Genomic DNA, 24876 nt, shown 5'->3' with positions numbered 1-24876 from the left:
CACACATGTCCTTCTTTGTGATCCACAAATACTTTCACCTGTACTGAATTCAAACCTTTCATTAGGTATGTGTGATTTCACAAATCAGACCAGCTTGGAATTTATAACCCTTCTTCAATGTACTCTATCTCTGGACAGGATTGTCCAAATGAGATGGGATAAAAAGCATAGTGAAGAGAAGGAAAGGTACTTTGAAAAGAGGGTTAACATTATGATGAATAGGGGTGTTTTATATTCTTAATATTTTTGTTTCTAATCCTGCGTTTTTATTGACACATGCTGTATATGCCATAGAATGGCTTATTCCTTGTCCTTTCCAATGAGCCCATAGTCTTAGTTTTTAAAAACTGGTCCAATTGACTGGTTTTGTGCCGGAGGGTCACATATGTCAAATGAAAATCTTCTTTCTCATACATCTCATACAATTTGCTTTCAAACTTTTAATAGGAAGAAACAATGCTTGTGTGATTTGGGATGGTTTTTTTTGGGGGGGGGGGTAGCGAGTCAGAGTTAGCCAGTATTGATTGAGGCAGCTTCGAAGTTCAAAGTTTTTTCTATTATTATGTAGTCTTAATTTATTAATTTCTGAAAATTGTCCATAATGATGAGTGACTTTAAGAACAAGAAACTTTGCTCAGGAAAATACTTTTTTTCTGCAAAAGTTAGGAGGGACCCAGTTACAAGCGATATATGTCACATGACATGTTGGCTGGTAAGTTGTCTTGCCCAACCCATTTTTTCCCCGGTGTATTGAGGAATTGTGTGCTAAGTTTAATAGAGCTGCCTCAGCACAGTAATGTGCTAAACACAGAAATAGACCATTATCATGTTGCAGCCATCTTGGTTTTTTCCTATTCCAATCAACGTAACCAGAGCGAGGCTGGAAGGAAAAATAGTCTGGTTCCTATTTGCACACAAAACCATTATCATTCAGTACTGTTAGTGGATACAGGGAGCTTGACTGAAAAGGTGGCAGCATGATAAAGGTCTATACTCGCAAATAGAAACAGGTTGCTGCCTAAAAAAACATGCGCTGCTTTGCTATGGACTCCATGCACGAACAGTAGATTGCGCTTTGTGACCACTTGCGACGGCCCAGTGGATGAGACACCCTGCATGAAATTGTGCATTGACCCATAGCGTCTTTGTGTGAGCATAAGGTGTCGCATACAATGCGTTCGAATATCCCTCCCAGTGGTCTCCCCCAACTCTCCCTTTGAAGCCTGTCGAGGGGGTACTTGTGCAACAGAGTCCATAGCTGGTTCCCCACTGATTTTTTTGCTGAGCTGAGCTCAATACAGGGTGAGTCAACAAAAGCGAAACCCAAATGTCAGGACTTTTGTTTTAGTGAAATTCTGCTTGTAGTACTTTCATAAGGCCAAAAAAAAAAAGTCTCCGGTTTCTGGTATGCGCGCGCGTCGCCGTAGCCATGCGCGTCGGCAAAATGAAAAAGTTTTTTTTTCAATGATAGATGATGTCTAAACACAACCACCGTTTTAAAGTTCTGTCCACGGATCACAAGAAGGTAAGTGTTCTTTCAGCAAAACGAAAAGAAATCACATAGGGATGTGTGTGAATTGTTTTCGTTTTGCTGAAAGAACGCACACCTTTTTTTGTGATCTGTGGACAGAACTTTAAAATGGTGGTTGTGTTTAAAATTCTGTAACTTGAAAAGTACATGAGTGATTTTAATGATTCTTGTACTAAAAGAAAGCTTATGAATTGGGCTTTCATATCCTAGATTTTCAAAGTGCTACATGCAGAATTTCACTAAAACAATAGTCCTGACATTTGGGTCACCCCGTAGTATTTCGTGCTTATCTCCATGACATTGACCTCAGATATCAAGTTATGTCAAAGTTTAGCTCTAAGAGAATGTTCCCTTCGCTTTATGTCTCCAGGGGTCAAGATGTGGAAGTTGGGGCGCCCTCGATGGGTGCCAAGGGTCTATGCATCCCCTTCAAGCAGCCGGCTGAGATTGCCAAGGACACCAAGTGCGTTCACCCAGACTGCGACAAGCCTGCTAAGTTTTACTGTCTATTCGGACGGAGCTACTAGACCAAATGTCTCCCCAGTTGTTAAGAATGAATTCTCCACATTTCACTTAACTGTCATTATTCTTTAACATTGCTTGTGTCAGATGGGTTAACAAATTACAGATAAAGCGGCTGAGGTTTTTTTTTTTTAAATTGTAGAATCCGAACTACTCAAAAGGCCAACAATTCTATGATTTTTTTTAAGTTAGGAGTTTTCTTAACGGTTGCAGTGTAGTTAACACTCTTGTTTCCTTTTAGGTGATTCCATGGGTTTTCTTATCAATACATAAAGGAATACAGGGGCGAATGAATACACGAAAGTCACACATCTCTGTCATCAAATTCGGAAGAATTTTTTTCTGTGTTTGTTCCTGCCATGTAAATCCATTACACTAATACACATGTACAAACACTTAATGTATTTGTTCGCAACAGCACAAGATTAAAAACAACGGTCAAGTGTATATTTCAGATAAATGCTGAACAAAATTTTTACAAAACAAGCACAAAAACTGTACTTTAAACACACTTGACTAACAAATCTCAGATAAGCACTGAAACAGATTCTAGATTCTATTTAGGGTAAAAAAGGGCATCTGCTGAAGTGTCTATGCACACTGTGGCCATAATCTTACCAGATTTTTTTTTGTGCATGCTAAACGGAATGTTTTATTGCCATTCGCTAAATGTTTCACACTTTGGCCACACCCAATGGTATAGTTCTAGAGAAATATATACTACAGAGACGTTATTACATGCTTAATGTTTATGTTTATTATAGCTATATACAAGTCTTACTTCTAAAGTACTAAATATTGTTATTCTATTTTGGTGTTTTTTCTGCATGCTGGTCTTTTCGAAAGTTATTTTTGTTCACTAAATGTTCTTGTTAATTTCTTTTTGGTTCGTTTAAGAATATTCTGGTTTAGATGGCCAATACCAGAAACAGCACTTCAGCACTATCAACAAGTATTTTCCTTGGTTATGTTTTTATGTCACTCTAATTCTACATCCAAAAAAAGTCAGTGAAATCATCATGTTTTCGAAACTAATTCTTATTAGGCGTAGGTGTACCTGTCCTTACTTTTTCCTTAGAGAAGTTTCGTAAATTTCAACAGTTTTTACAACGAATGCAATGAATCATGCCTTATAGTTGAATAAACAGCAATTCAAACTGGACAATGACTTCATTTTTACAGTGTTTGAAATCTATTTATGCCAGTTTTGCTTTGATGATGAAGAAAGAAATGAGATTATAAGATGAAGGCGACAAGTTTCAAACCAAACCAAGAGGTTTTGGTATTTCACCTCAATGGGTTTAAACTTGTTTTGCGTATTTACATGCATGTAGGTAATAGGAGTTAATAACTTGCAAAAAACGAACCGAGCTTAGATATGGAGGAAAAGGATATTTTGTTAATACTAATGAAATTCGAAATACTGTAAAGACGTTCCCATCCGACACAACTTCTGTAAAGTTTTATTGGAAAGTTTCGCACTGAGCCATTTTTATTATGTATAAGGTCAGATGAGAATACCGTGATTGGTTGTCAACCTTGACGTCACGCATAAAGAGGTCAGTCTTTTCCATTTGATTGGTTGTTCATTTTGCGCACGCGCCGCACGCTCAGCAGTCGAGGATGAGCCTGTCCGCACTACACGCGTAGGAAACCTGTTGCCTTGCCCCCACAAAGTTAACGTAACCCGAACAAAAAACAACATTAAACATTGCAAGAGACCGATACTGATTTTAATCGCCTCTCGTCCGTTATGAAGGTAGTGCTAGTGATCAACAACATGCCTTCAAACTGGCCCAGTGCAGACGAAATATTGGGTAAAAATTCAATAATCAGCGGATGTAATTTGGTAACCTCTGCTCTACAAAATTCGGTGTGATTTCGACAGCTGCGTGTAGCTTGGCCCAGGTCGAGCGGTCACAAGACGTCCTCAATGGCTGGTTCATGCTCGGCGCGAAAGCGAACACAAACGCGAATTTGTCTGGTATGCCAGGTGAAATAACCACGCAGAATAATAATAATATAACCACTTATTTTTTTCTTCCGAACCGCACCGCACCGTTTCTATAATTATGTAATAATAAGGGGCCGTTAGAAAATGGTACGCGTACGGGAAACGTTTTCCGCTTGGAAACAGTTGCAAATAACCATTTTGCATTGTTATTTCATCTGGCACACTTCGGGCAATGGGCACTTCACATCAAAAAGTTAACGACGTTTGCATGTGCTACCCTCTTCTAACTCAACCGACCATAAGTCCCCATTCGCCTCTATACCGTTATGACACTTCCGTAACCCTCTTTGATGTCGCTGTGACTGCGCGCTCGGCGCATGACCAGCGGTGTCTTCTCCGAGGCCCCGTCTAAGTCCGCCGCTTCCGTGGCCTCCTCCAAGAGCCCTTTTTGGCCGGCCTTCATTAGCGACGTGCCCGCGTAGGTCTTGGACTTCTTCAGCTTCTGCGGAATGAACAGCACGTTACCCTTCAAGGTGCGGAGGTATTTTATGCAGATCGGCTGGAATATCAGGCTCTCCAGGATTATCAGGAAGCAGTTCCATACTGCGAGAAAAGATGGACAACAAAAGAAAGAAGTAAACGTTACTTTTTTGCCCTTGACCGACGTTAGCAGCCCTTAATGCTCAGTGTGTTACCTCCCGAGTGAAAGTTGGAAACAATCACTCAGGTGGACTCGAACCCACGACCTCCTGCTTTCTAGTGCACACGTCTAACCACTCGACCACCGGTTGGCTTGTTCGAATGTGATGTACATGTAGCAGCGGGTACCGCAAATTAGCTATTTATAAGATAAGATGGTACAGAAGTCATAAAAGATCCTATTTCCTATCCTATTTCCCCATCCAGGAGTACACTATGACCTCTGTAAATTCTTTTGATAAATCATATTTCGTGGTCAGCATTTCGTTTGGGCACAGAATGTACACTGATCATGGGCGTCGCCAGGATTTTTCTAGAGGGGGGGGGGCAAAACTTTTTTTTCCAAAAAAATTCCTGTATTTCTCAACATATATTCTCGATTTATCAATTTTAGCGGGGGCAGGGACATTTTGCCCCCAACCCTTTAAATTTACACCAATATGACTTCGCGTCTCCTTTTCTTTCTTTCTTTTTTTTTTTTGTGTGTGTGGCTTTTCCGGGGGGGGGGGGGTAAGCACCCCCCTTGCCCCCCCCACGACGCCCGTGACACTGATCATCTGATGAGGCCCCGCGGCCGATCACGAAGGGCATTATGTAAGAGGGGTAACTCGGAGGTTGGGAATGGGGGCGTAACTAGGAGGTGGGAGCATGGGGGCACGGGTCCCCATTCGAGGCTTCTGTCCTCCACTTGTGTCTCACCCACTAAGAATTTGAGGACAATAAAAAAAAATCAGAATTCTAATCTCTCCATTCCCCCCCCCCCCCAAGCTCATTGAGTGCCCCCTCCAGCAAATGAGGGCCCCCTGATTGTCCCCTGCATTGGACCAGCCGCCCTGATTACCCCCCCCCCTCCTTGCATTGCCAGTGCACTTTTTCTTGACCCACTCACTGTAGTCCCGGGACTTGTATGGGTACGGGTTGCCGCAGCCGCCCAGTCCGTTCAAGATGAAGTTGATCAGTGTGTTCTGGACGTTACACATGAGGAGAGCAAACTGAACGATCAGGAACTTGGATTGGGTGCTGTACTGCTTGAGGTGTGGCCTGCACGATGCGTTCAGGGTTCCCAGGACCTGCATTGCTGTCAACGTGCTCCCCACTGTCAAGATTTGTATGTAGAGACCAGGAGCCATGTAATTCTAGATTTGAAAAAGAAAAAGGGGAAGAGAGTGTAGGATGTTTAACCATATCAGGACCAGGGTTGCGCAACGTGCCCCATATCAATCTTCGTGTAATAGCTCCAGAAAGCTTTGCCGATCGTCATGAAATTTGGTGACTTTCCCTAACTTTTATCAAGGGTCAATATTGTGGTTCCAGTACAACGTCTATAGGGTGTCCATGGTAACCATGGCTTGGAAACTGATTTAAAAACACTATACTAATCATTTTTGTAATCAAATAATTCGGTCATTTTTTGAATAATATCATGGAAATAAGTTATGCATTTTTGTGAGTCAAGCCATGTCTTCTTTGCTATGCCTGTACCTATCAAGTATCCAATAGGATAAAAATCCATGGTCATTTGACCAACTATACAGTGCATGCCACTACAATGCAATATGTTTGTTTCATTAAAAAACAAATAGGACAGATATCAAGAGTCTGCAACTTGCGGACTCCTCGATTTTGTCCAACCGATCAAGGGTGGTCTTCTTTATGACATCGTGACATTGTGAGTGCCGCGTTCTCAAAATCAAATTGGTGATGCTTATACAGCGTGTCCCAATAAACATTGCGCATGAAGAAATCGCTGATTTTCTCAAAAGTTAGCCAGACTGGCTTTTCAAATATTACAGCATTTACAAAACTATGGTCTAGTTTATAATTGGTGGAAAAATCAAGAAAATCCAACAATGCTAACCAGAGATATTTTTGATTTGGTAAAGCTATGTATTTTTAATTAATATAATTCCACACTTAGTATTTGCTTGTATATACCAATTATTGGGTTATTGGTATGTGTTACGCAGTGCTTGAAATATTGCATGGCCTGTATGTTGCATTTGGATAAGAGTGTTCACAGATAACATTTTGGGTACATAACATTATATAATCAAATCTAATACCACTTGGAATGTCTAGTATCAGGTGTTTAGTGTTTGACAGAGATTTCCAAGGACAATGAACTTGCAATCTTCTTTGACAGCTGAAATGTGTGGCCTAAGCTTATCTACAGGATTCTAATTGTGCAGGAGGAAAATAATATAGCCTTACAAACTGAACGATATCTCTGATTTGCATTGATGGATTTTCTTGATATTTTGACCAATTATAAACAAGACCATAGGCTTTAAAATAATATAAAATTTGATTAGGTAGTCTGTCCACCTTTTGAGCAAATCGGCAACTTCTTCATGCACAATGTTTATTGGGGCACGCTGTATACCGAGTAATAATGGACACTGGTACCTAACGCTGATTACTCACAAACTTGATACGAAATGTAAGATATCACCATCTTGACACTCACAAATGGATTGTCCACTGGGAAAGTCCCGTCCAGCACGAACATTTCGGACAGAAACAAAAGTAAGGGTCGCACTACTGAAATCTGCATGACGAGTAGCTCGAGTCTGTTGAACTGCTTTCTGGAAATCAAACAAATTATTGTAAGAAATTAAAGAGTTGCAAAGATCTTTAATTGTATTTTCCTTCGTAAAAGACGTCAATAAAAGGATGTTGAATTACAACATCCCTCTAAAAAAAAAAAAAAAAAAACCCAAAACCCCCAAAAAACCAAGCCTATAGTAAAGTTGGTCTCATGGCGCTATTCACTTGATTCTTTTGGTGCATCTCGTAAGCACAGCGAACCGGATTCATCCCATCAATACAGTGTTCCAATAATTTGTTTTTCTGTGTGTGTTGCATGTCTTTGGAATTCCTTGCCTGGTCCTTGTTTCTCTCCATCGTGTTATCTGTCCCGTGTTTCAATTGGAAGAAGGTCAATTCCTACCTCTTGTAGTTACCTTCAGAAATATGTAATTAAAAACAATCATGGTGTTTCGGGGTAATCCACTAATCCTATACGACACTTGCAGATCCAAAACCAAACTTTCTAGGAGAGAGGGGGGGGGGACAATTTAGAAGGGTCTGACCAACGGACTGGTAGGCTGTTTTTGACGCTCGGGGGGCTCCTTTCCCCTTTCTATTCCAATATTCACTGGTTTGACACCGTGACCCAGGTCCGGATTTAAAGCGTTTCGTAGGCCCTATAGAGGCACCAGTTCTGCACTACTCCGCCCTAGGCAGCGGCACCAAATTCAAAGTACATAACACTGTAGGCCCTACAAATCAAGTCAGGGTAAACTGGTGTAGATCCTAGCTGTAAAAGCCAGTTGGTACCTAGAGCGTTTATCGCTTCTCAAAGTATTGGGGTGGTACATACATGTGCATCTTCAAGTTGATCAGAATAAATGCGAGCTTGAAGCTTAAACGGCGTGGGGTTCTAGATGCTCTGTGGCGCTCTCTGAGACAATTTCTGAACACTTGAACCATTTTTTTTTGTTTAGCAAAAGATCATAATTTAAACGTTATTTCCGCCGTTTTGGAGTAATTGAATCAGCTATATTCTGAGCTATAGAATCAAATCTACGCTAAATAATTGTGCATATTCGGGTACGAAAATAGTGGGGGGGGGGGGGACACCGACATGTCCCCTGTAAATCGACGCCTATGGTTGGCACCGTGCTTCAGAAAGACAGACTTTACGTAGGGCCTACATGACTGCCTACATGATGTTCATTGTACAGCATCAGTTGGTGAACGAAAATTCTGAGAGACCCAAAAACTTTTAAAAAATGTTTTAAACACTTTTAAAAACTTTTCTCTGCGTGTGGGTGGGTGTATATGTGTGTTTTATGGCACACTGCGGTATTTTGGCCCCCTCATTCTTCGTAGGCCCCGGATTTTTTCGTAGGACCTAGACACAGTGCCTACTGTGCCTATTGGATTATCCGGGCCTGACCTTACCAACTTATAGGGCACCAGAGAAAGTTTGACCATAACAACTTTACAACTGAGACGTCACCTTTTCAGGACGCGAGAGCACATTCCAGGCGGGCAGCAGCAGCAACAGCAGCAACATGGCGGCCGACTGTACTTGATGGGATGGTCCTTCATCTTGCTGATCATGGCATCCTCACCGCCGAAGTAGTCCACTAGGAGAGCCAGGTAGTTATAAATGGTGGGGAATAAAAACCTGTACGACCAAGACATCGAGGATAAAAGGCAAAGTGGTATATCTGAGATTTGTTGACATGCTTTTTTTGCTGAATTATTGAACCAATTCTTTTGGCATATTTTACACCCTACTCAGCAGAACGAGGATTGGTGCCAATTTCCACATTTGGCGTTTTTGAAATTACGATCTTCATTTATTTTATTTGAGAATTGTTTTTTTTGTGTGCAGAAGAACCTGAATAAGGCAAAAGGTACTCCATGTTCAGATTTATAAAAACTTACAAATTTGCACCGGCGTTGGAAAGAAGTGCAGCTTTTGGTATATATAAACCGCATAAGGAGACGATACAAAACACCTGTAAGAAAGGGAAATGGGTGAAGAAATAATTAATTGAAATGATATGGACAATCATTAGGCCAAAAAAAAAAGTCTCCGGTTTCTGGTATGCGCGCGCGTCGCCGTAACCATGCGCGTCGGCAAAATGAAAAAGTTTTTTTTTCAATAAAAGATGATGTCTCAAAACCGCCAAACTCACTTGTTTGACTGGAATCCTGCTGCTGCACAATTTCAACGTGTTTTTAGATGGGGTTATGATCGAGAATAAGCTTTATGTGGCCACTCTGGTCTCCCATAATATTGGCACTAAGTTTAGTCGGGCACCATTTGCAGTCATCAGCCTACATTTGAAGCAAAAAAAACAGGTAAAAAAAAAAAAAAAGCCGCGTCGCCGCACCACTTTTTGGGCAAGCTCCATACCAGAAACCGGAGACTTTTTTTTTTTGGCCTTATGCATGTACCTCGTAGTCTTCTGCGTGTATAGTAGATGTATGGATTAAGCGTGCACACTTCAATACGTTTATCAATTGTTGATATGACGCCTTGCTATGTTTAACGAACATCGTTTTGAACATTATAGCGAATGGATGAAATTGTACATCCGTTCTACTGAAAATGACATTTCAGCGTCTACATTTCACATTCAATTCACTCCATTGATTATGGGTTGGGTCTACAGCCAGGCTATTTGTTTTAGGGCGCGCGCCGCTTGTGGCGGACTTTGGTTTTTTTCGGAGCACTCAATACGTTGTACTTTGTTAAACCGTTGTCGCGCGTGCGCAAGATGCATGTGCGTGGAATTAAATAAACACGCATCGTTGACGGTAGGAAGATACCCATAATGCTCTCAAGTTCCGTGAAAGAGGATTTTTTTTTGTTACAAGAAACAAACAAGTAGAAATTTGTTAGGGAAAAAAGACCAAGGACAATGTATCTTTAAATCTTATTTAATTCAAGTACTGTGAAATTTGAAGTCTTTCTTACCGGCCAGATGGAGTATAACCAGATCATGGAGGACGATCTCTCTGCGTGTGGGATATTCTTCGATATCCAGACGATCCCGTCGATCATGATCACCGTCTGAACTGCCGTGATGACGGTAGCAATTATCAGACAAACCAGACCGGCCGGGTTGTGCTCAAAAACTAAGAAAGAAACGAAATTCATTTTGTGCCAAAATGAGCCTTTATAAGGTAAATAAAATTTGAAACTTTGCATGATAACACCACAGGCTAGTGACAGTGGTACCTTGAAGAGGACTGCACTCATGGACCTGAAAGGAAGCATCAAGTAGGCTGATAAGAAACTACAGGCCTGTTCACTAGATCGTTTCACCTCACTGTGTTGAAATCAACACCAGTCCAGCATGCGTAGAGCCAGGTCCGAGCGTAAAGCCTGTAAACCCTGGTCCAACAGGGGCTGTTGAGAGCACTGGACCCGTGTAGAGGCGAGATTGTCTCATGTGTTTTATCATTGTTTTCCGTATGTCTTTTATGGAGGAAAGCTCTGTTCATCATGTTGTTACTGCACAGTTATATGATATGTGTCAGTATAGTGCTCGATTTCTGATTTAAGTTAGAATTGAATTGTGAAGCCGGAATAAATTATAACTTTTATACAATATTTCTCATTATACAGACACATTCTGGGATTAAGCTAAGTCTAATGCACAATAATTATGTGGAAACTGTGTCGGTACTGAGCTGGCAAACGTACACAATCTAAAGGTTGTTAAAAGCAAAAAAACAAAAGTAAGGCAAAAAAAAAATATTCGGTCTCTGGTCAGACCAAAGTTCCGGAATTGACGCGGCCACGCGGTTTTTTTTTTTTTTTTTTGCTTTTTTTTTTCTCCTGGCTTTGATTGTACAGACAAGGTGGGGTACTCAGTTTTGCTTTTTTGGTGTCCTCGTGTACATTGGTGTCCTCCATAATTTGCCTTGGTGCTTTCGATCATTTGCCTTGGTGCAATTTCCCATTCCTTGGTGCTCTTTGGTAAAAAAAAATTAGGAGGTGCGGAAATAGAGGGCGCTGTTGGAGCTACCGCGGAACATTTTGGAAAAAAAGGATCGACGCGCATGATTAAAATCGACGCGCGCGCTGACCAGAGACCGACTTATTTTTTTTTTGGCCTAAAGGGTCTAGCAAACTACAATTAACAGTCACCATTGCGACCGCTGGTTCATCGGATGATGAGGTAGGAAACTGTGTCTGAAATAAACGACGGTTTTTACGTCGTCGTTTTTTAATCTTTTAACTAAAATAGGTGACACTATGTATTAATGATGTTCACTAACCCCTTATTCAAGGTTGATAGAGCGAGGTCAGGGAAAAATACACTTCTCTTGCATTATAAATTTACAAGGGATTAATGTTTAAGATTAACTATGAAAGCCCACTCTTTACTGTTGGTTTCCAACGATTTCATACATTTTCGGATTTTGTTTTAACGTGTATAGCCTTTCTTCTAGAAAATTGAGGTTAATTGCTGTCAGTCACTGAATTGTTCTTGTAGTGTTTTTTAATTTAGTTATTTTCTCTTTAACTTGCTTGGATACGTTGCTATTTAGACTTGCAATTCGGGTTCCGCTATTATCAATTTTGTATCATTCCGTTTGTTTGCTCTTTTGTTTGTTTTGTGGCTTTTTTTGGTTTGTAGTGTAGCAGTTCTTTGTTGTTGGTCAGATGTGGAGGTGTTCGTGTCGTTTATTTATTCGTTTTGTTTGATTTTTATTCATTCGTTACATTTATTCATTTTATTACTTTATTACTCCGTATACAGGGTGAGTCAAAAAAGCGAAACCCAAATGTCGGGATGATTGTTTTAGTGAAGTGCTGCATGTAACAGGTGCTGCAACCGATTGGTTGGACACCCCTTTAAACAATTGTTTATTTCCACCAATGATTGGTTATGTTGGGGGGGGGGGGACAGGGGCCATGCCCCCCCCCCCAAAAAAAAACCCCACCCGCTTCTCATTTTTTTATTTTCAGGAAATTGTTGCGTATCTTCCTCGCAAGCCATCAGCTACACATACTTTTAGTTTTAATATTGCAATGTGGAAATAACGAACGATATTGGACCTACTTAATCCCCTTTGAAAACAAAAATACTCGAGCCCTCTTGCTCCCCCTCCAAAACAAAAACACTGAGCGAGTTTAGAGTGTCACAAAATCGACAATAGTTTTAATTTTTTGGCCATATCGTTGGCATGAAAGAGGCATTTTACTACTGCATTGCAAAGTTAGGTGATGACAGTCTATGTACTTATTTTGAAAAATCCTCTTCAGCTTTATTGAACCGTGACATGAAATGAAGGTTCCCTTTGACGGTTCCTCTCTTTCAGTCAGTGAATTTTTAAAACGAATGTATACGTATAATCGGTGAAGGGCGCTAAACCCCAAGCTATGCCCCTACCATTCGTGCCCATATCCTTTACCCTTTCTTTTCCAAGAATGAAATACTCTTACATGTAAACATCTCGGCCGCTGTGGGATCCGATGTGCAGTTGAAGACTTTATAATATTCCGTTTCGTTGAATACTTCCTCCATGGTGGATGGTGTAGCGTATATCCAGTTCCAGAACTAAAACCAGACATTCACTCAAACGACACACAACTCACAGTCCCATGAATACAATACTTAGCCATCAACACACGGTTAGGTTATGACGCTTTGAAACCGACAGACCATTTTTCCCCGTTCATAATCTCAGACGCATTTCTTGGTAGACTCACAATGGTCCTCACAAAAGTGGACGTATTAAATAATTCTTGGCAGAAATGGTAGTGGAATTTGGTAGGCTGATCTACACGTACGCCCCAGTCGCAAAGCCAGTTTCAAAGTTGCAAGACCCTCAACTCCGGATGGTGGCTAAAGTCCATCTTTAATCGGAGCAGCAACAAAAAAATCTGATTTTCTTATCTTTGGAACATGCCCCGGCGGCTCGGCATCATTTGAGTTCAGCCTGTAACGACAGATAAAAAAGTTCAGGAGGATATTCAGGCACTGATATGCCAGGTGTAAAGCCTTTAGCCAAAAATTCTAGGCAACTCATTAGGGCTTAATATTATCATATAGCGGGACGGTCGTCAATTTTAGGTCAAAGTTCATCAAGTAGCCAAATAGTAAATGATATTTTTCAATAGATCAAATAGTTGATGTTTTCATAGCGGGAAAGGGGCTTGTACTGATGATATTGACGAACTCTCTTGGCTGGTGGTCTGAAATTCCAGGTCTTCTGATCTTTAACCCCTAAAAAAGGGGCGGGCGGAATTCGCTCGGTATTGTGTATATTTTGTCACTTTGCGAGAGAATTAACAAAATACAGAGTGTGCCAAAAAAGTGCAACATTCAGAAGACAAATAATTGAAACTGTTTAACGTTTTTTCTTCAATGAAATCATAATATTACATTAAAGCCTGATTATTTTTCAATCCGCTCCTTTGTACCCCATTCCATTTGGGTCCCTAGATCCACAAATACAATCAATTAAGCGAAAGGGTGTACATTTTACTAGGACCACTCTCACCTGTGATGTCACCAACTTCAATGCCCATTCAATGCTTAACCCAGATTTAGCGTGTCCAGGTGAGAGTGGCTCAATGGAATGGGGTAAAAAGGAGTGCATTGAGAATTAGTCAGGCGTTAATGTAATATATAATTTCATTGAAGAAAAAAAAAATCAATAAACATTTTTAATTATTTGCTTTCTGAATGTTCCACTTTTTAGCACACTCTCTATAGTTTTGAATTAAAAAAACCCTATTTATTCCGTAAAACATTTGGTCAGCAATTCATTTAATTCTCTTCACACACTTTTGTGTACAGGCAGTAGAGAAATTTTACTGGAAAAGTAACAGATTACAGACTAATTACATTATAATATATAATATTATACGATATTGATCGATACGAAATTAATAGATTTTATCATTACTTTTCAAATATAGTATTTAGGCTATACGATTTATACCAACCAAAGCATTCGTACCTATATGATTATACACACGATACTGAATTGAAATGAAAGTTGGGTTCATGGGTTGGTTGTACATTTAAACATTATTATATTGCAGTTAATGAAGTCTGCTTGGTACAGTTATAATGAATTTACTTGTAGATTATCTTTTGCTTATATACAAAGCAAGACTAGTGCAAAACTGCAAACTTAGAACCAAACATGAATCAACTTCCTTAAAAGAATGTCTTGAATATATTCCGCCCCATGTTCCAACAAATTCGATTTTTGTTTCTTTTAACAAACGTTGACTTACGGGTTTTTCATTAAAAAAAGAAGTTTTGTTTTAATTTTTAAGATGTCTGCAATCCTTTGAAAAAGAGATTCATTTATAGATTGCTTTTACGCAATAACAGATCGCCCTGCAAGTAGACTGGTTCTTGTCCACAAATCATTAATTTTAAACTGTGCTGGAACGACTTAGTGTTTGGTCGCAAATAACTCGAAATTTGTAAAAGTAATAATGTCACAACTAAACGTTGGCCGATTGGTATAACTTTTGAATAGTTACCAAAAAAGGGCAATTTAAGAATAAAATACAATTTCTGAGTGATGATACTCAAAAATAGCATAGCAGTACATCTTGGGTTCTATAGCGTAACTATCCAATTCCTGCGCTATTCACAGAAACAGCAGAAAGCGCCGTATATCTTCCTTTAAACATCAGTTCATTGGCAGATTATATTTTAAGCAATAAATTCATGTTCATATATACTTTTTTTAAATGTTGAAAGAAAGGTAAAGTTAAAGGGGCACTAGGTCCTGAAATCCCCGAAAATGTTATGTTTTGGATTGTTTACTTAGCCTATTTCAAACATCTGGTTGAAAGGAAACCAACTTAATGTCTTACCGTTCCCGAGAAAAGACGGAAAAAAAACCCCGCTTGTTTACATCGGACATGACGGAGTACGAATACGTTTTTCGTGTCGTTCTCATGTACGCTATACACGTTGTGTGTCTCGGGAACAGCGCGCGGTGACCAATCACCAATGCAAAAAATTGTGGTTTCTTCAACGTCCTCAAAACGCGAACACGCCCTCGCCCTAGCAGATAGCTTGTTCAATTAGTTAACCGTGCAATTATTGACATTTTGGTTAAAGGGACACTAGGTCCTGGAAACAGCCCATTTGGGCTACAAAACGCGCTTAGAACGAGATGATGTGAATCGGAAATAACATTTAAAAGTAGGATATAAATATCCACACAACTATCCTTTCAAAACTGGGCGTTTTTGTGTTATTTCTGTATTGTGCGAGAACGAATTTCGGGGTGCACTTTTGCGACCCCATAAATTCGAGCTGTTTGGACGCTAGTTGTGATTTCATTCGTAAAGTGTTCGCTTTTGCGGACGTTGAAGAAACCCCTTTTTCTGCATTAGTGGTGACTGGTCACCGCTGTTCCTGAGACACACAACGTGTAAATCGTACACTGAGAACGACACGAAAAACGTATTCGTACTCCGTCATGTCCGATGTAAACAAGCGGTTTTTTTCGTCTTTTCTCGGGAACGGTAAGACATTAGGTTGGTTTCCTTTCAACTAGATATTTGAAATAGGCTAAGTAAACAAAACATAACATTTTCGGGGATTTCAGGACCTAGTGGCCCTTTAACGTTGTAAACCAAAGCGTTATAAAATATTTAACCTGTACTATAGCGACACCCGTTCCCTTCAGTATTCATATGAAATAAAATATCTAAAAAAATTATAATAGCGACATAATGTTACTACAATACATCATTGGTAACAATTATCAATATATAAATCATATCAATTTGTCATTTATATTACAAACTCCTAGGAAAATAATACATGCAAAACAATTAAAAGTTGTGCTTGATTTAAAAAATCTTACCCAAATAAAACTTTTTTTCCGATTTACAGCACTGATTTCTAACATTTTTTTTTTACAAAGCTCCTCCAGTGTTTAATGTAACATAATGCTTATTTTTTGGAAATGCTTATTTTTTGGAAACTTTAGTTTAAAACTAATTATGAAACATTTGTTCACACTAATTTTTTGTGCCTGTCACAAACATTGTAACAGTTTTAAAAGCCGAAAACCTCATATAAAAACGAAATCAGTTGTACGTCACAAGAAGCACTACACACTACCTACTATATACATCAATTTAAACTTGTAACTATCGTACTAAGTAATGGATGACCGTTTTTGAGCTTACCCGATGAAATCAAAAGATACCACCACAATTTGAGATCTCTTGCGCACCTAACTAAGTTTTCAATTTACCCACATTTTTTTTCAATATCACACTATTATAGGCCTAAAACAGACAGTATGAATACAAAGCATATGTTTTCAAATTGATTACTGCAACATACAAATAAAACAGGTGTAAAAATTGCTTTGGTATCACTAACGATGCTTGAATCATGCACTCTAGCGCTCTTATACCGACTGGGTTCTCTGTGGTTCTTAAAAACTGAAGGAAAATTTAGTCACTTCTGAAAAACAACAAAATCGACTATTTTTCGCCTAGACTTTTATATGCACCGTATAATTTCTATTGAGACTAAAATTCACTTGCACCCATGTAGCTAAGCCGTGGGGTCAGCTATCAAGAGCGACCCATTACCAGCCTTGGTATAAGTTGCTACCTCACTACACCTCTAAGACCGAGCCATGGACGGTACCGTACGAGGTACCATCATCCACGCACCCCGTGCTGTACCGGCGTCGGCGCAGAGGGGTCCGCTCCTCTGCCTCCGATGCCTCGGCGGCTTCCTCGTCAATCGACACTTCCCCTCCCCGCTGCAGACGCTCCTTGGCCCGGGCGATCAGGCCCGGCAGATTGGTCGATTTCTTGTCGTCGCGGAACTTGGACGGTAGGCTGATCACGTTGCCCTTCAGAGTGCGTAGGTACTTGATGCTGACAGGCTGGAAGATGATGCCCCAAAGGATCGTGATGAAGGCATTCCAGCCTAAAACAAAAACCACACAAGCATTGAATTGTTGGATTTCGTGGTTATTAAACCGTGAGCTCGGATTTACGTATGCACAGGATTTTCCTATTCACATGTAATTTGTTTAAATATTACCAGTGTCTTTGTTTCGTTCAACTGAGCTTAGGCCTATATCTATAAAGAAGTTTTAAAGAGAGGTAAATTACTTCTGTAAATCGCTTTCCTTTCTGTTTGAAAACCGGAAAACTTTGTGCCGGTATGGTAAGTGCTGAAAAGACACATAGGTTAATTGTACTTCTGTTCAAGTGTGCATAGATGTTTGCCGAGATTTTCTGTAGTGCTACTTTTCTATCTCGAGCTAATAGTCAAGCAGAGCCCCATTCCACAAAAGTGCTGACAGAAAACGATGCTCAGCCAAATAATGTGGTTAGCAAAAATACTGCACGCAACAATTAACTGCATTTTGGCTTGCAACATGTTTCGACAATAGCAATAGCTTTCTGTGCTAATCAAAGATAAAGCCACTGTTGACGTTGCATGCGGCCATGCACTTTGATTGCGGTGCCCTCTTTCGGCGGTGGGACGATCTACCCGCCTTGAACCAAGGCTAACACCACACTCAAGCGGCTTAACTTACTTGAGCCCCTTGACATGAACGGGAAGGGCTTGCTGCAAGGCACGCCCCCAATGGCAAAGCCGATGATTGACATCTGGAGACCGCTAACCAGGACAAAGGACTCCAAGAGGATGAACTTGGGCAAGGTGTTGTAGCCTCCCAGGTCCTTAATGGCGGGCTTGGCCGAGTTGTAGATGATCAAGATACTTTGCATACTAGACATGGTGCTGATGGTGTTGAGAACTAAGAGGTACACGTGTGGTGACCGGGGGTCCTGTGTGGAAAGTTTAAATGCAGAGTCGTCGTCAAATCATCATCACAAGTCATCATCAAGTCTCAAAGCATTCTGGTCTCGAGTAGTCACAGGTTGTTCAAATGATGCGCGAAGATGGCATTTCTTTATCAATGGTCGTCCCCGTTACTTGTTATCTATGATTTGGCTCTAGATTTTACTTGCGATTAAGGGATAAGGTTGACATGTGAACAATTTGCGTTAACAATTATTATAATGGACAAATTCGGATAAGTCTGGTCAGTATGCCTTTGCTAACAGCCTGTCCAAAAGACGAGTGCAATACCTCCTTGGTACGGCAATGATATTGCTATTGCCATTTACAAAGGCTTCGTCAAGGTGTTAACAAGGGGTGACCTCAAATTGGTAATTGGACAAAAACTTCTCCATACAAAATGCAAGGACGGCGCGACGCGCGACTGCACCGCGTGCGGCAGGAGGTGACGGCAAGACGCAACGACACGACGCGGTACCAGGCGCTATACAGCCTGGTACCGCGTCGTAAAGTGACGGCACGAAGCGACGGAGACGTCGGGCATCGCGTCGTGCCGTCACACCGTTGTCTCGGGTATCCAATAGGCGACGCTATGTGTGTCGTCGTTTTTTTTTTTTACACTTTCATACCAGAGGCGTGACTGGGGGGGGGGGGGCATTGAGGCACGACCCTCTAATACTCGAGACCTGTTCCCCCCTTAACTACTGCTCAGAATTTTTGGGAAGGCAAAAACCGGAAGGTTTGTATTGTTTGAAACATGATCAAACTCATTGTGTTCCCCTCCATGAGGCCCCTTAGTGCCCCTTCCTCCCTAGTTACGCTAATGTACAGAGAACAAAACAGATTTCTGTTAGTTTGGGAAACTTAAACCCGTGAATCGTAAAATGTCTCTTAATCGACTTTTTCCCTGAAAACTTACGTAGCTTGGGTACGGGTAGGTTCCATCCAAGTCGAACATAAGCGTCAGGAACTGCATGATAGGTCGAGCAACCGCTACCTGCATTACCACGATCTCCAAGAAGAGGTACTTTTTCCTATAGTACGATAATTCATATGAAAACAAAGTTCCATGACCTTGGGAAAGGATGAAATTGTCCCAAATGCAGCTTTAAGACATTTTACCCTTGTAAGGAGAGGTGACTTCCGGGCACAAAACCAAACATATCGTTACCTCTGAGGGTGTGTTGATTTGGTAACACTATAATATAATGCAAAAATAAAAATATTTGCTCACATCTACCCACTCATTCTAAAAGGAATCATTACCTTTAACTCCGTAGTAAAGCATACTGAGGTCGATGCACAGGGTTTGTACAAAATAAAGTGTTCAAGTTCCGAACAGGACTATGATCTTGTATCTCTGGGAAATTTGGATGTATAATTGGACCAGAAACTCGCTCACTTTTATTTCAATGAAGCCGAAGGATCATTTTCAAAATGGCGATAGGATTGATTGTCTCTTGTATACGGGAACCTCTGGACTTCTAAAAGAAATCCGACTACCCCAGGAATTGAACAGAAATTAACCAACAGCTTTAATTGTTGTGTTTGTGTCATGGAAGTAAGGGGTATTTATCCTTGTTATTGATTCGCTCGTCTGAAATCTTCTCTCGTGAATTTTTGTTTGTTAATGAAAAACAATAATCTTTAGTTTACTTTGTCAGCTTGTTGTGGCAGAAAGCCTTAGGGCAGCAGCAGCAACAACACAGCAATGGTGGCTGGTTGAAGTGCATGAGGTGACCTCTCATCTTGCCGATGAGGGAGTCCTCTCCTCCGAAGTAGTCCACGATCAGCAGCAGGAAGTGGTACATGGTCGGGTACAAGAACCTGTGAGATGTTGGAGGAAAACATTGTTTTAAGGATAAGCTAATCAGTGGCCATGGCATGATTGGTAAGGGACCAATTGGCCATACACTCTAAAAAGAAGTCCCAGGCATTTGACCTAATACTTTCCGGGTCAAAATGACACTTTTCCATGTCAAAGTGACACCTTTCCATGTCAAAGTGACACTTTTCCGTGTCTAATAAAATGACACGTCTTTTGATCATTTTCTGGGTCATTGTGACCGGAGAAGTGTCGTTTTGACTCGGAAAATTTTCGGGTCAAATACGACTCGGACTCCGGGTCAAACTTGACCCAGAAACTTTTAGATTGTATTTTATAGCGAATGAGGCCGCTGTTACGACGACATTGTCTGGTTCAAGACAGAAAGAATTTCACGTTTATTTAGCAGCTCGACTTTAATAATGATTTAAGTTAAAGATAGTTACAATTCCTTTTTAACTCCTTTTGGTAAGCCAAAAGCTTGTAAAATATTTTTGATTAATTTTGTGTGGGTTATTTTGAGGTCTGTTCAAATAACGAGTGATATGCAGCCCTCCGATATTTTGGGGATGCTACATGACCAGGAGCTGAACCAGGTTTGGGGCAAGTGGCGGGTTTAGTTGCCAAGAGGGGGGTATTTGTCATTGAGCAGTTACCCTGCTAAATGCAACAAGATGCAACAAGCACGGGGACTTGAGTTGCCTGCTAAATGCAACAGTATGCAACAACGTTTTACCTTTGTTCCAAATGCAGTAGTGGATGTTGTATTGTCTTGGCACTATGAGCAGTTACCCTGCTAAATGCAACAAGATGCAACAAGCACGGGGACTTGAGTTGCCTGCTAAATGCAACAGTATGCAACAACGTTTTACCTTTGTTGCTTTCTGTTGCATTTTGCAGGGTTTGGGTTTCATTCGGTTCTTAAAACATCCTTATGGTGTTTCTCTTTGGACTGAAATGATCGGAAGTCGAGACTCACATGTTAGAAGCGATGTTACTTAGAAGAGCTGCCCTCGGAATGTACAAACCCACTAATGATACGATACTAAACACCTGTTTATAAATCAGAAAGGCAAAAATATATAGTCAGATTTATGAAAAATTGTACTCGTCTTTGTAACTTGAGTCTTTTTCACTGAAACCCAACCTCTCAAACTATGATAATGACTCTCGAAGGTATGGTCGAACTGTACGCTGAAAATCATTCTAATTTGGAAGCTTTTATGAATGCCATAATGGCGTGGGGTCTCATAACCCGGGTCTGCACGTCTTTGAGACTTAGAAAATTAGGGATGTTCTGTCCGTACAACATAATTATTTCCGAGTTTCACCCTTATATAAAATCTTTTGAATCGCTATTTTTCTAGCAATTGAAAAGTTTTTCACTTTTAATATGGAATATTTTTAAGATCACGGACATTCCATCTTTAATTTCCCAATAATTTAGACTTGGAAATTTATATTCACAAAACAGCCGTCGATCGTCTGCTCAACTCACCGGCCAACACGAGAACATCCATATCAAACACGTCGACCGTTCACTGTGCGGGATATTCTTGGCGATCCATGTGCATCCTTCGACCAGGGAGATGATCTGTCCTATCGTTAGAACTGTCCCGATGATTATTACAGCCAATAACTCGGGGTTTTCAGAAATATCTGCAAATGACAAAGGAAGAATTGGGGCTAAAACACAGACTTTTAGAGATTATGTTAAAGGTGCATTTTCGTCTGAAGTTGGCATAAGTAGAATATTTTAAAAAAAAATATTTCGCATCAGAAGACATCTACATGGGTGTAGCGAGGGGGGGGGGGGCAAGGGGGGGCACTTGCCCCTCCCCCTGGAAAAGCAAAAAAAGAAAAAAAAAGGAAGAAAAAAAAAGGAAAAAAAAGAAAAGAAAAAGAGGCGCGAAGACAAGGATGTGTAAATTTAATGAGTTGGGGGGGGGGGGGGAAATGTCCCTGCCCCCCTCTAAAACTGATAAATCGAGAATGTGTTGAGAAATACAAGCATTTTTTGCCAAAAATTTTTTTGCCCCCCTCTAGAAAAAATCCTGGCGACGCCCATGGACATCCACCTTTTCAATTGATTGAAAACATGTCAAGAACCCTACTTATTTTTAAATATGATGCAGCAGCTTTCAGATTTCTGTTTGTTTTGTTTGTTTTAGTTTGTTCGTTTGTTTATTTTTCTTTTCTTCACTTTTCAGAACCAATTTCTAGCAGTGAATAAAACCGTCGTTGGAAATCAGATCACACGCCAATGAGAACACGTGTTTGAAGCAACGGTTTTAAAATGTTCCACGTGTGCGTGTGACTCGAATGAAGTCTAGCAATCCAAAAGATCGAGATTTTTACCTGGTTATATTTTCCATGTTGGTCTACTTCTACCAGATACACTTTCTTGTACATGATCTCTCCTTGTTGTGAAATTTGCCTTTTTCCCCCAAAGGCTGTCATTTATTTCTCTGTAAACGTATTCTTAAATTATCTAACTCTTGCTTTCAGAGTTTTATTTGTTTCTTTGATCTGGCCTTCAATCCGACGGTTGTTTTATGGATCCTTGTTCTATTCCAGAAACATCTAATCCTGTGTGACTAAGCCGAGACTAGACTAAGCCTGTGCGTTTGATTTAAACATCAAAGACGTACTGAAGGGGACATGAGGAGAACCGCAGCTGGAACAAAGCCGAAGATTGGAAATGGGCCATATTGAGATTCTATGGGTCAATATTTTGGACTTCGACACAGTTCATCAGGTGACCGATGGTGGACGATGTTTCGGTTACATCGGACTGCTTGTCGAAGTAAGAGTTAATTTTGATGAGCCCCTTAAAATTTGGAAATTATAGGTTGAAGTGGACTAATAAAGAATACTCGATCAATTACTAGATTTGAGTGAGAAAATATGAAAAGGAGTGTTTTGGGACACAAGTACCGGTATCGAATGTTTTCTTGTGACGTAAGCCCTATAGAATGGTAGGAGCATCATATCCCTTGATCACTGAAGGGCCAGCCTATGGTCCTTATTTGCGAGGAAGCCTTTTTGGTCGTGTTCCCTAAATGCATTCTATTAATTTTGAACCACTTTAGTTTACAGGTTGACCCCCAAAAAATGTAACCCTAAAACATTTGCCTTTAAAAAAAAAAGAGATCAGTGGATTTGTATGTTTTGGGTATCAGATTAAAGCGGAGAGCTTTTTCTTGTAAATACTTTTACAAGGTATTTTAAACCTTTTCAGCATCATAAATATGTCAAAATGAACGATAATTGCACAGTGGGCTTACAGTAAAATGTTTCACTGTTTGGAGTACTTGTGTACTGGATGAAAAATGACTACTTTTACATAATTGGCATTTTCTCAGCAACCCAAAGTGCTATTTTCATGATTTGTTTACCCAGTATTTGAAAGAAAAAGCTCTCAGCTTTAATCTGATACCCATAAAATAAAAATCCGACCATCCCTTTTTTTTTAAAGGCAAATGTTTGAGGATTGCCTTTTTTTGGATCACCCTGTAAACTAAAGTGGTTCACGAAAAAAACTATGTATATACTCGTGGAACGATAATTGCTACCGGTATCCCATCTCACCCCTAAAACCTTATAAAAAGTACAACCATTATGATACAGACGTGTTTCTTTTAAAGTTACGAGACGTTGAGCTTTAAACTCAAATTGCATTCCAAGTTAAGCTATATTCAAAGACAATTCTCGTACCACCGAAATTGAATTTAAACAGGGTTTAACATTCATGTTAAAAAAAAAAAATTGGGGGGAGGGGGTGGAGTGGGAGTGTATGTGGGGCGGGGGATGTTTATCCTGGCAACCGCATTTTTCGAACAATTTGCAACATTGCCCATAATGATACAACCTTCATGTCCAACAGATTAGAGGATTTCTTTAAAGATTTCTATTTCTTGATCGTTTCCCCTCAAATACGACACAGTTACCGCACAGAATGTGAAACCAAGTTTAATCACCGCGAACCACATTTGAAACAACATTTTGAAGTTTTATCCGCAATAAAATGAGTAATGAAACATTATGCACTGTTTTGCAGTTAAAATTGAGAAAAGGCATGAAGTATTTTACTTGCGAAAATCTCGGCAGCTCTTGGGTCGAAGGAGCAGTCGAACTCCCGATGACCGCTGTCATTTGGCGCGAAAGTTGTAGCCTCGTCCATGGTGATGGACTGTTCGAAACTTCACTTTGGTCTCGAAACAGAAATCACTAGAAAATGTGCTTCACTCGTCGACGTCCATGTTGGATTTGTCCACTATTTTGCTTTGAACTTAAACAAATCAACTTAAAGATTCGGGGTTATCAAAGAGGTTCTGAACAAGCCTGGTGATCAGGTCCCTCGTAAGCAAACCACAGCAGCGTTTGTCTCAGTGGATACCAAAGGCTATGCAAACAACAAAAACGGCAAGCGAAGTTCAACTTATATGAATACACGGCGCAGGTCGGGCATCACAAAAATACATCAAAATCCAATTAGATACAATGCAACCGGGTTCCGCAACACAAAGGCTGGCAGATAAGGAGTGTACTTTGAAATACGTGCTAGGGAACCAACATATTAATAGGTGAAGAGTTGTTCAACTTGCGAATGGAATTGGTTGTTCACCTATTTTTGGTTGAGTATAAAGTCGAGGCTAGCCACCCATTATCAAAAGATTGTATAATTTTGTAATGAGATTTAGGAGGTTTTCTAAGCATCGGTTTCGTTTGGGGCTTCGGCTTCACCCCTTGCCTATCATATCTAGCCTATCTCTCATCTCTAGACATATGATTTTATGTTACTGAAGCAGAACATGTACCACACCAAGTTCCCAATGTCTGGGGCCTAAACATTTCCTGAACCTAAAGCCAAATATGTAGATCCGCAACTGCAAATTGAATAGTCGTTCAAAAAGAAATTATGTCCTGGACTGCGCTCAATTGGACTACCGTAAACGCATTTTAAACGAAAAGACGTTAATTAAAAAGA

General features: G+C 40.3%; 3 protein-coding genes across 3 annotated transcripts in view; 1 reads left to right on the top strand and 2 right to left on the bottom strand.

The window, feature by feature from the left end:
- The window catches only part of LOC119740495 (bifunctional glutamate/proline--tRNA ligase-like), a 46907-nt gene extending 43686 nt beyond the window's left edge, over positions 1-3221 (top strand). Inside the window, exon 31 of the mRNA XM_038215817.1 lies at positions 1902-3221. Within this exon, the coding sequence (XP_038071745.1) occupies positions 1902-2058 (157 nt within the window). The 3' untranslated portion in view covers positions 2059-3221. The remainder of the gene's footprint in view (positions 1-1901) is intronic.
- On the bottom strand, positions 2247-13074 carry LOC119740494 (organic solute transporter subunit alpha-like). Its single transcript, XM_038215816.1, has 7 exons — positions 12685-13074; positions 10204-10364; positions 9165-9238; positions 8731-8901; positions 7174-7291; positions 5596-5842; positions 2247-4610 (listed from the first exon to the last, which is right to left on the bottom strand). Exons 1-7 carry the CDS (start codon positions 12764-12766, stop codon positions 4324-4326), a joined length of 1140 nt encoding a protein of 379 aa, XP_038071744.1. The 5' UTR covers positions 12767-13074; the 3' UTR covers positions 2247-4323.
- A 2747-nt stretch (positions 13075-15821) lies between these two features.
- LOC119741950 (organic solute transporter subunit alpha-like) lies at positions 15822-24154 on the bottom strand. Its single transcript, XM_038217917.1, has 7 exons — positions 23979-24154; positions 21385-21545; positions 20866-20939; positions 19718-19888; positions 18981-19095; positions 17796-18048; positions 15822-17176 (listed from the first exon to the last, which is right to left on the bottom strand). Exons 1-7 carry the CDS (start codon positions 24067-24069, stop codon positions 16857-16859), a joined length of 1185 nt encoding a protein of 394 aa, XP_038073845.1. The 5' UTR covers positions 24070-24154; the 3' UTR covers positions 15822-16856.
- Positions 24155-24876: the final 722 nt, after the last annotated feature.

This window comes from Patiria miniata, unplaced genomic scaffold, assembly GCF_015706575.1.
Source record: "Patiria miniata isolate m_02_andy unplaced genomic scaffold, ASM1570657v1 HiC_scaffold_5, whole genome shotgun sequence".
Lineage (NCBI taxonomy): Eukaryota > Metazoa > Echinodermata > Asteroidea > Valvatida > Asterinidae > Patiria > Patiria miniata.
This window is presented reverse-complemented; position numbering and strand designations above follow the sequence as displayed.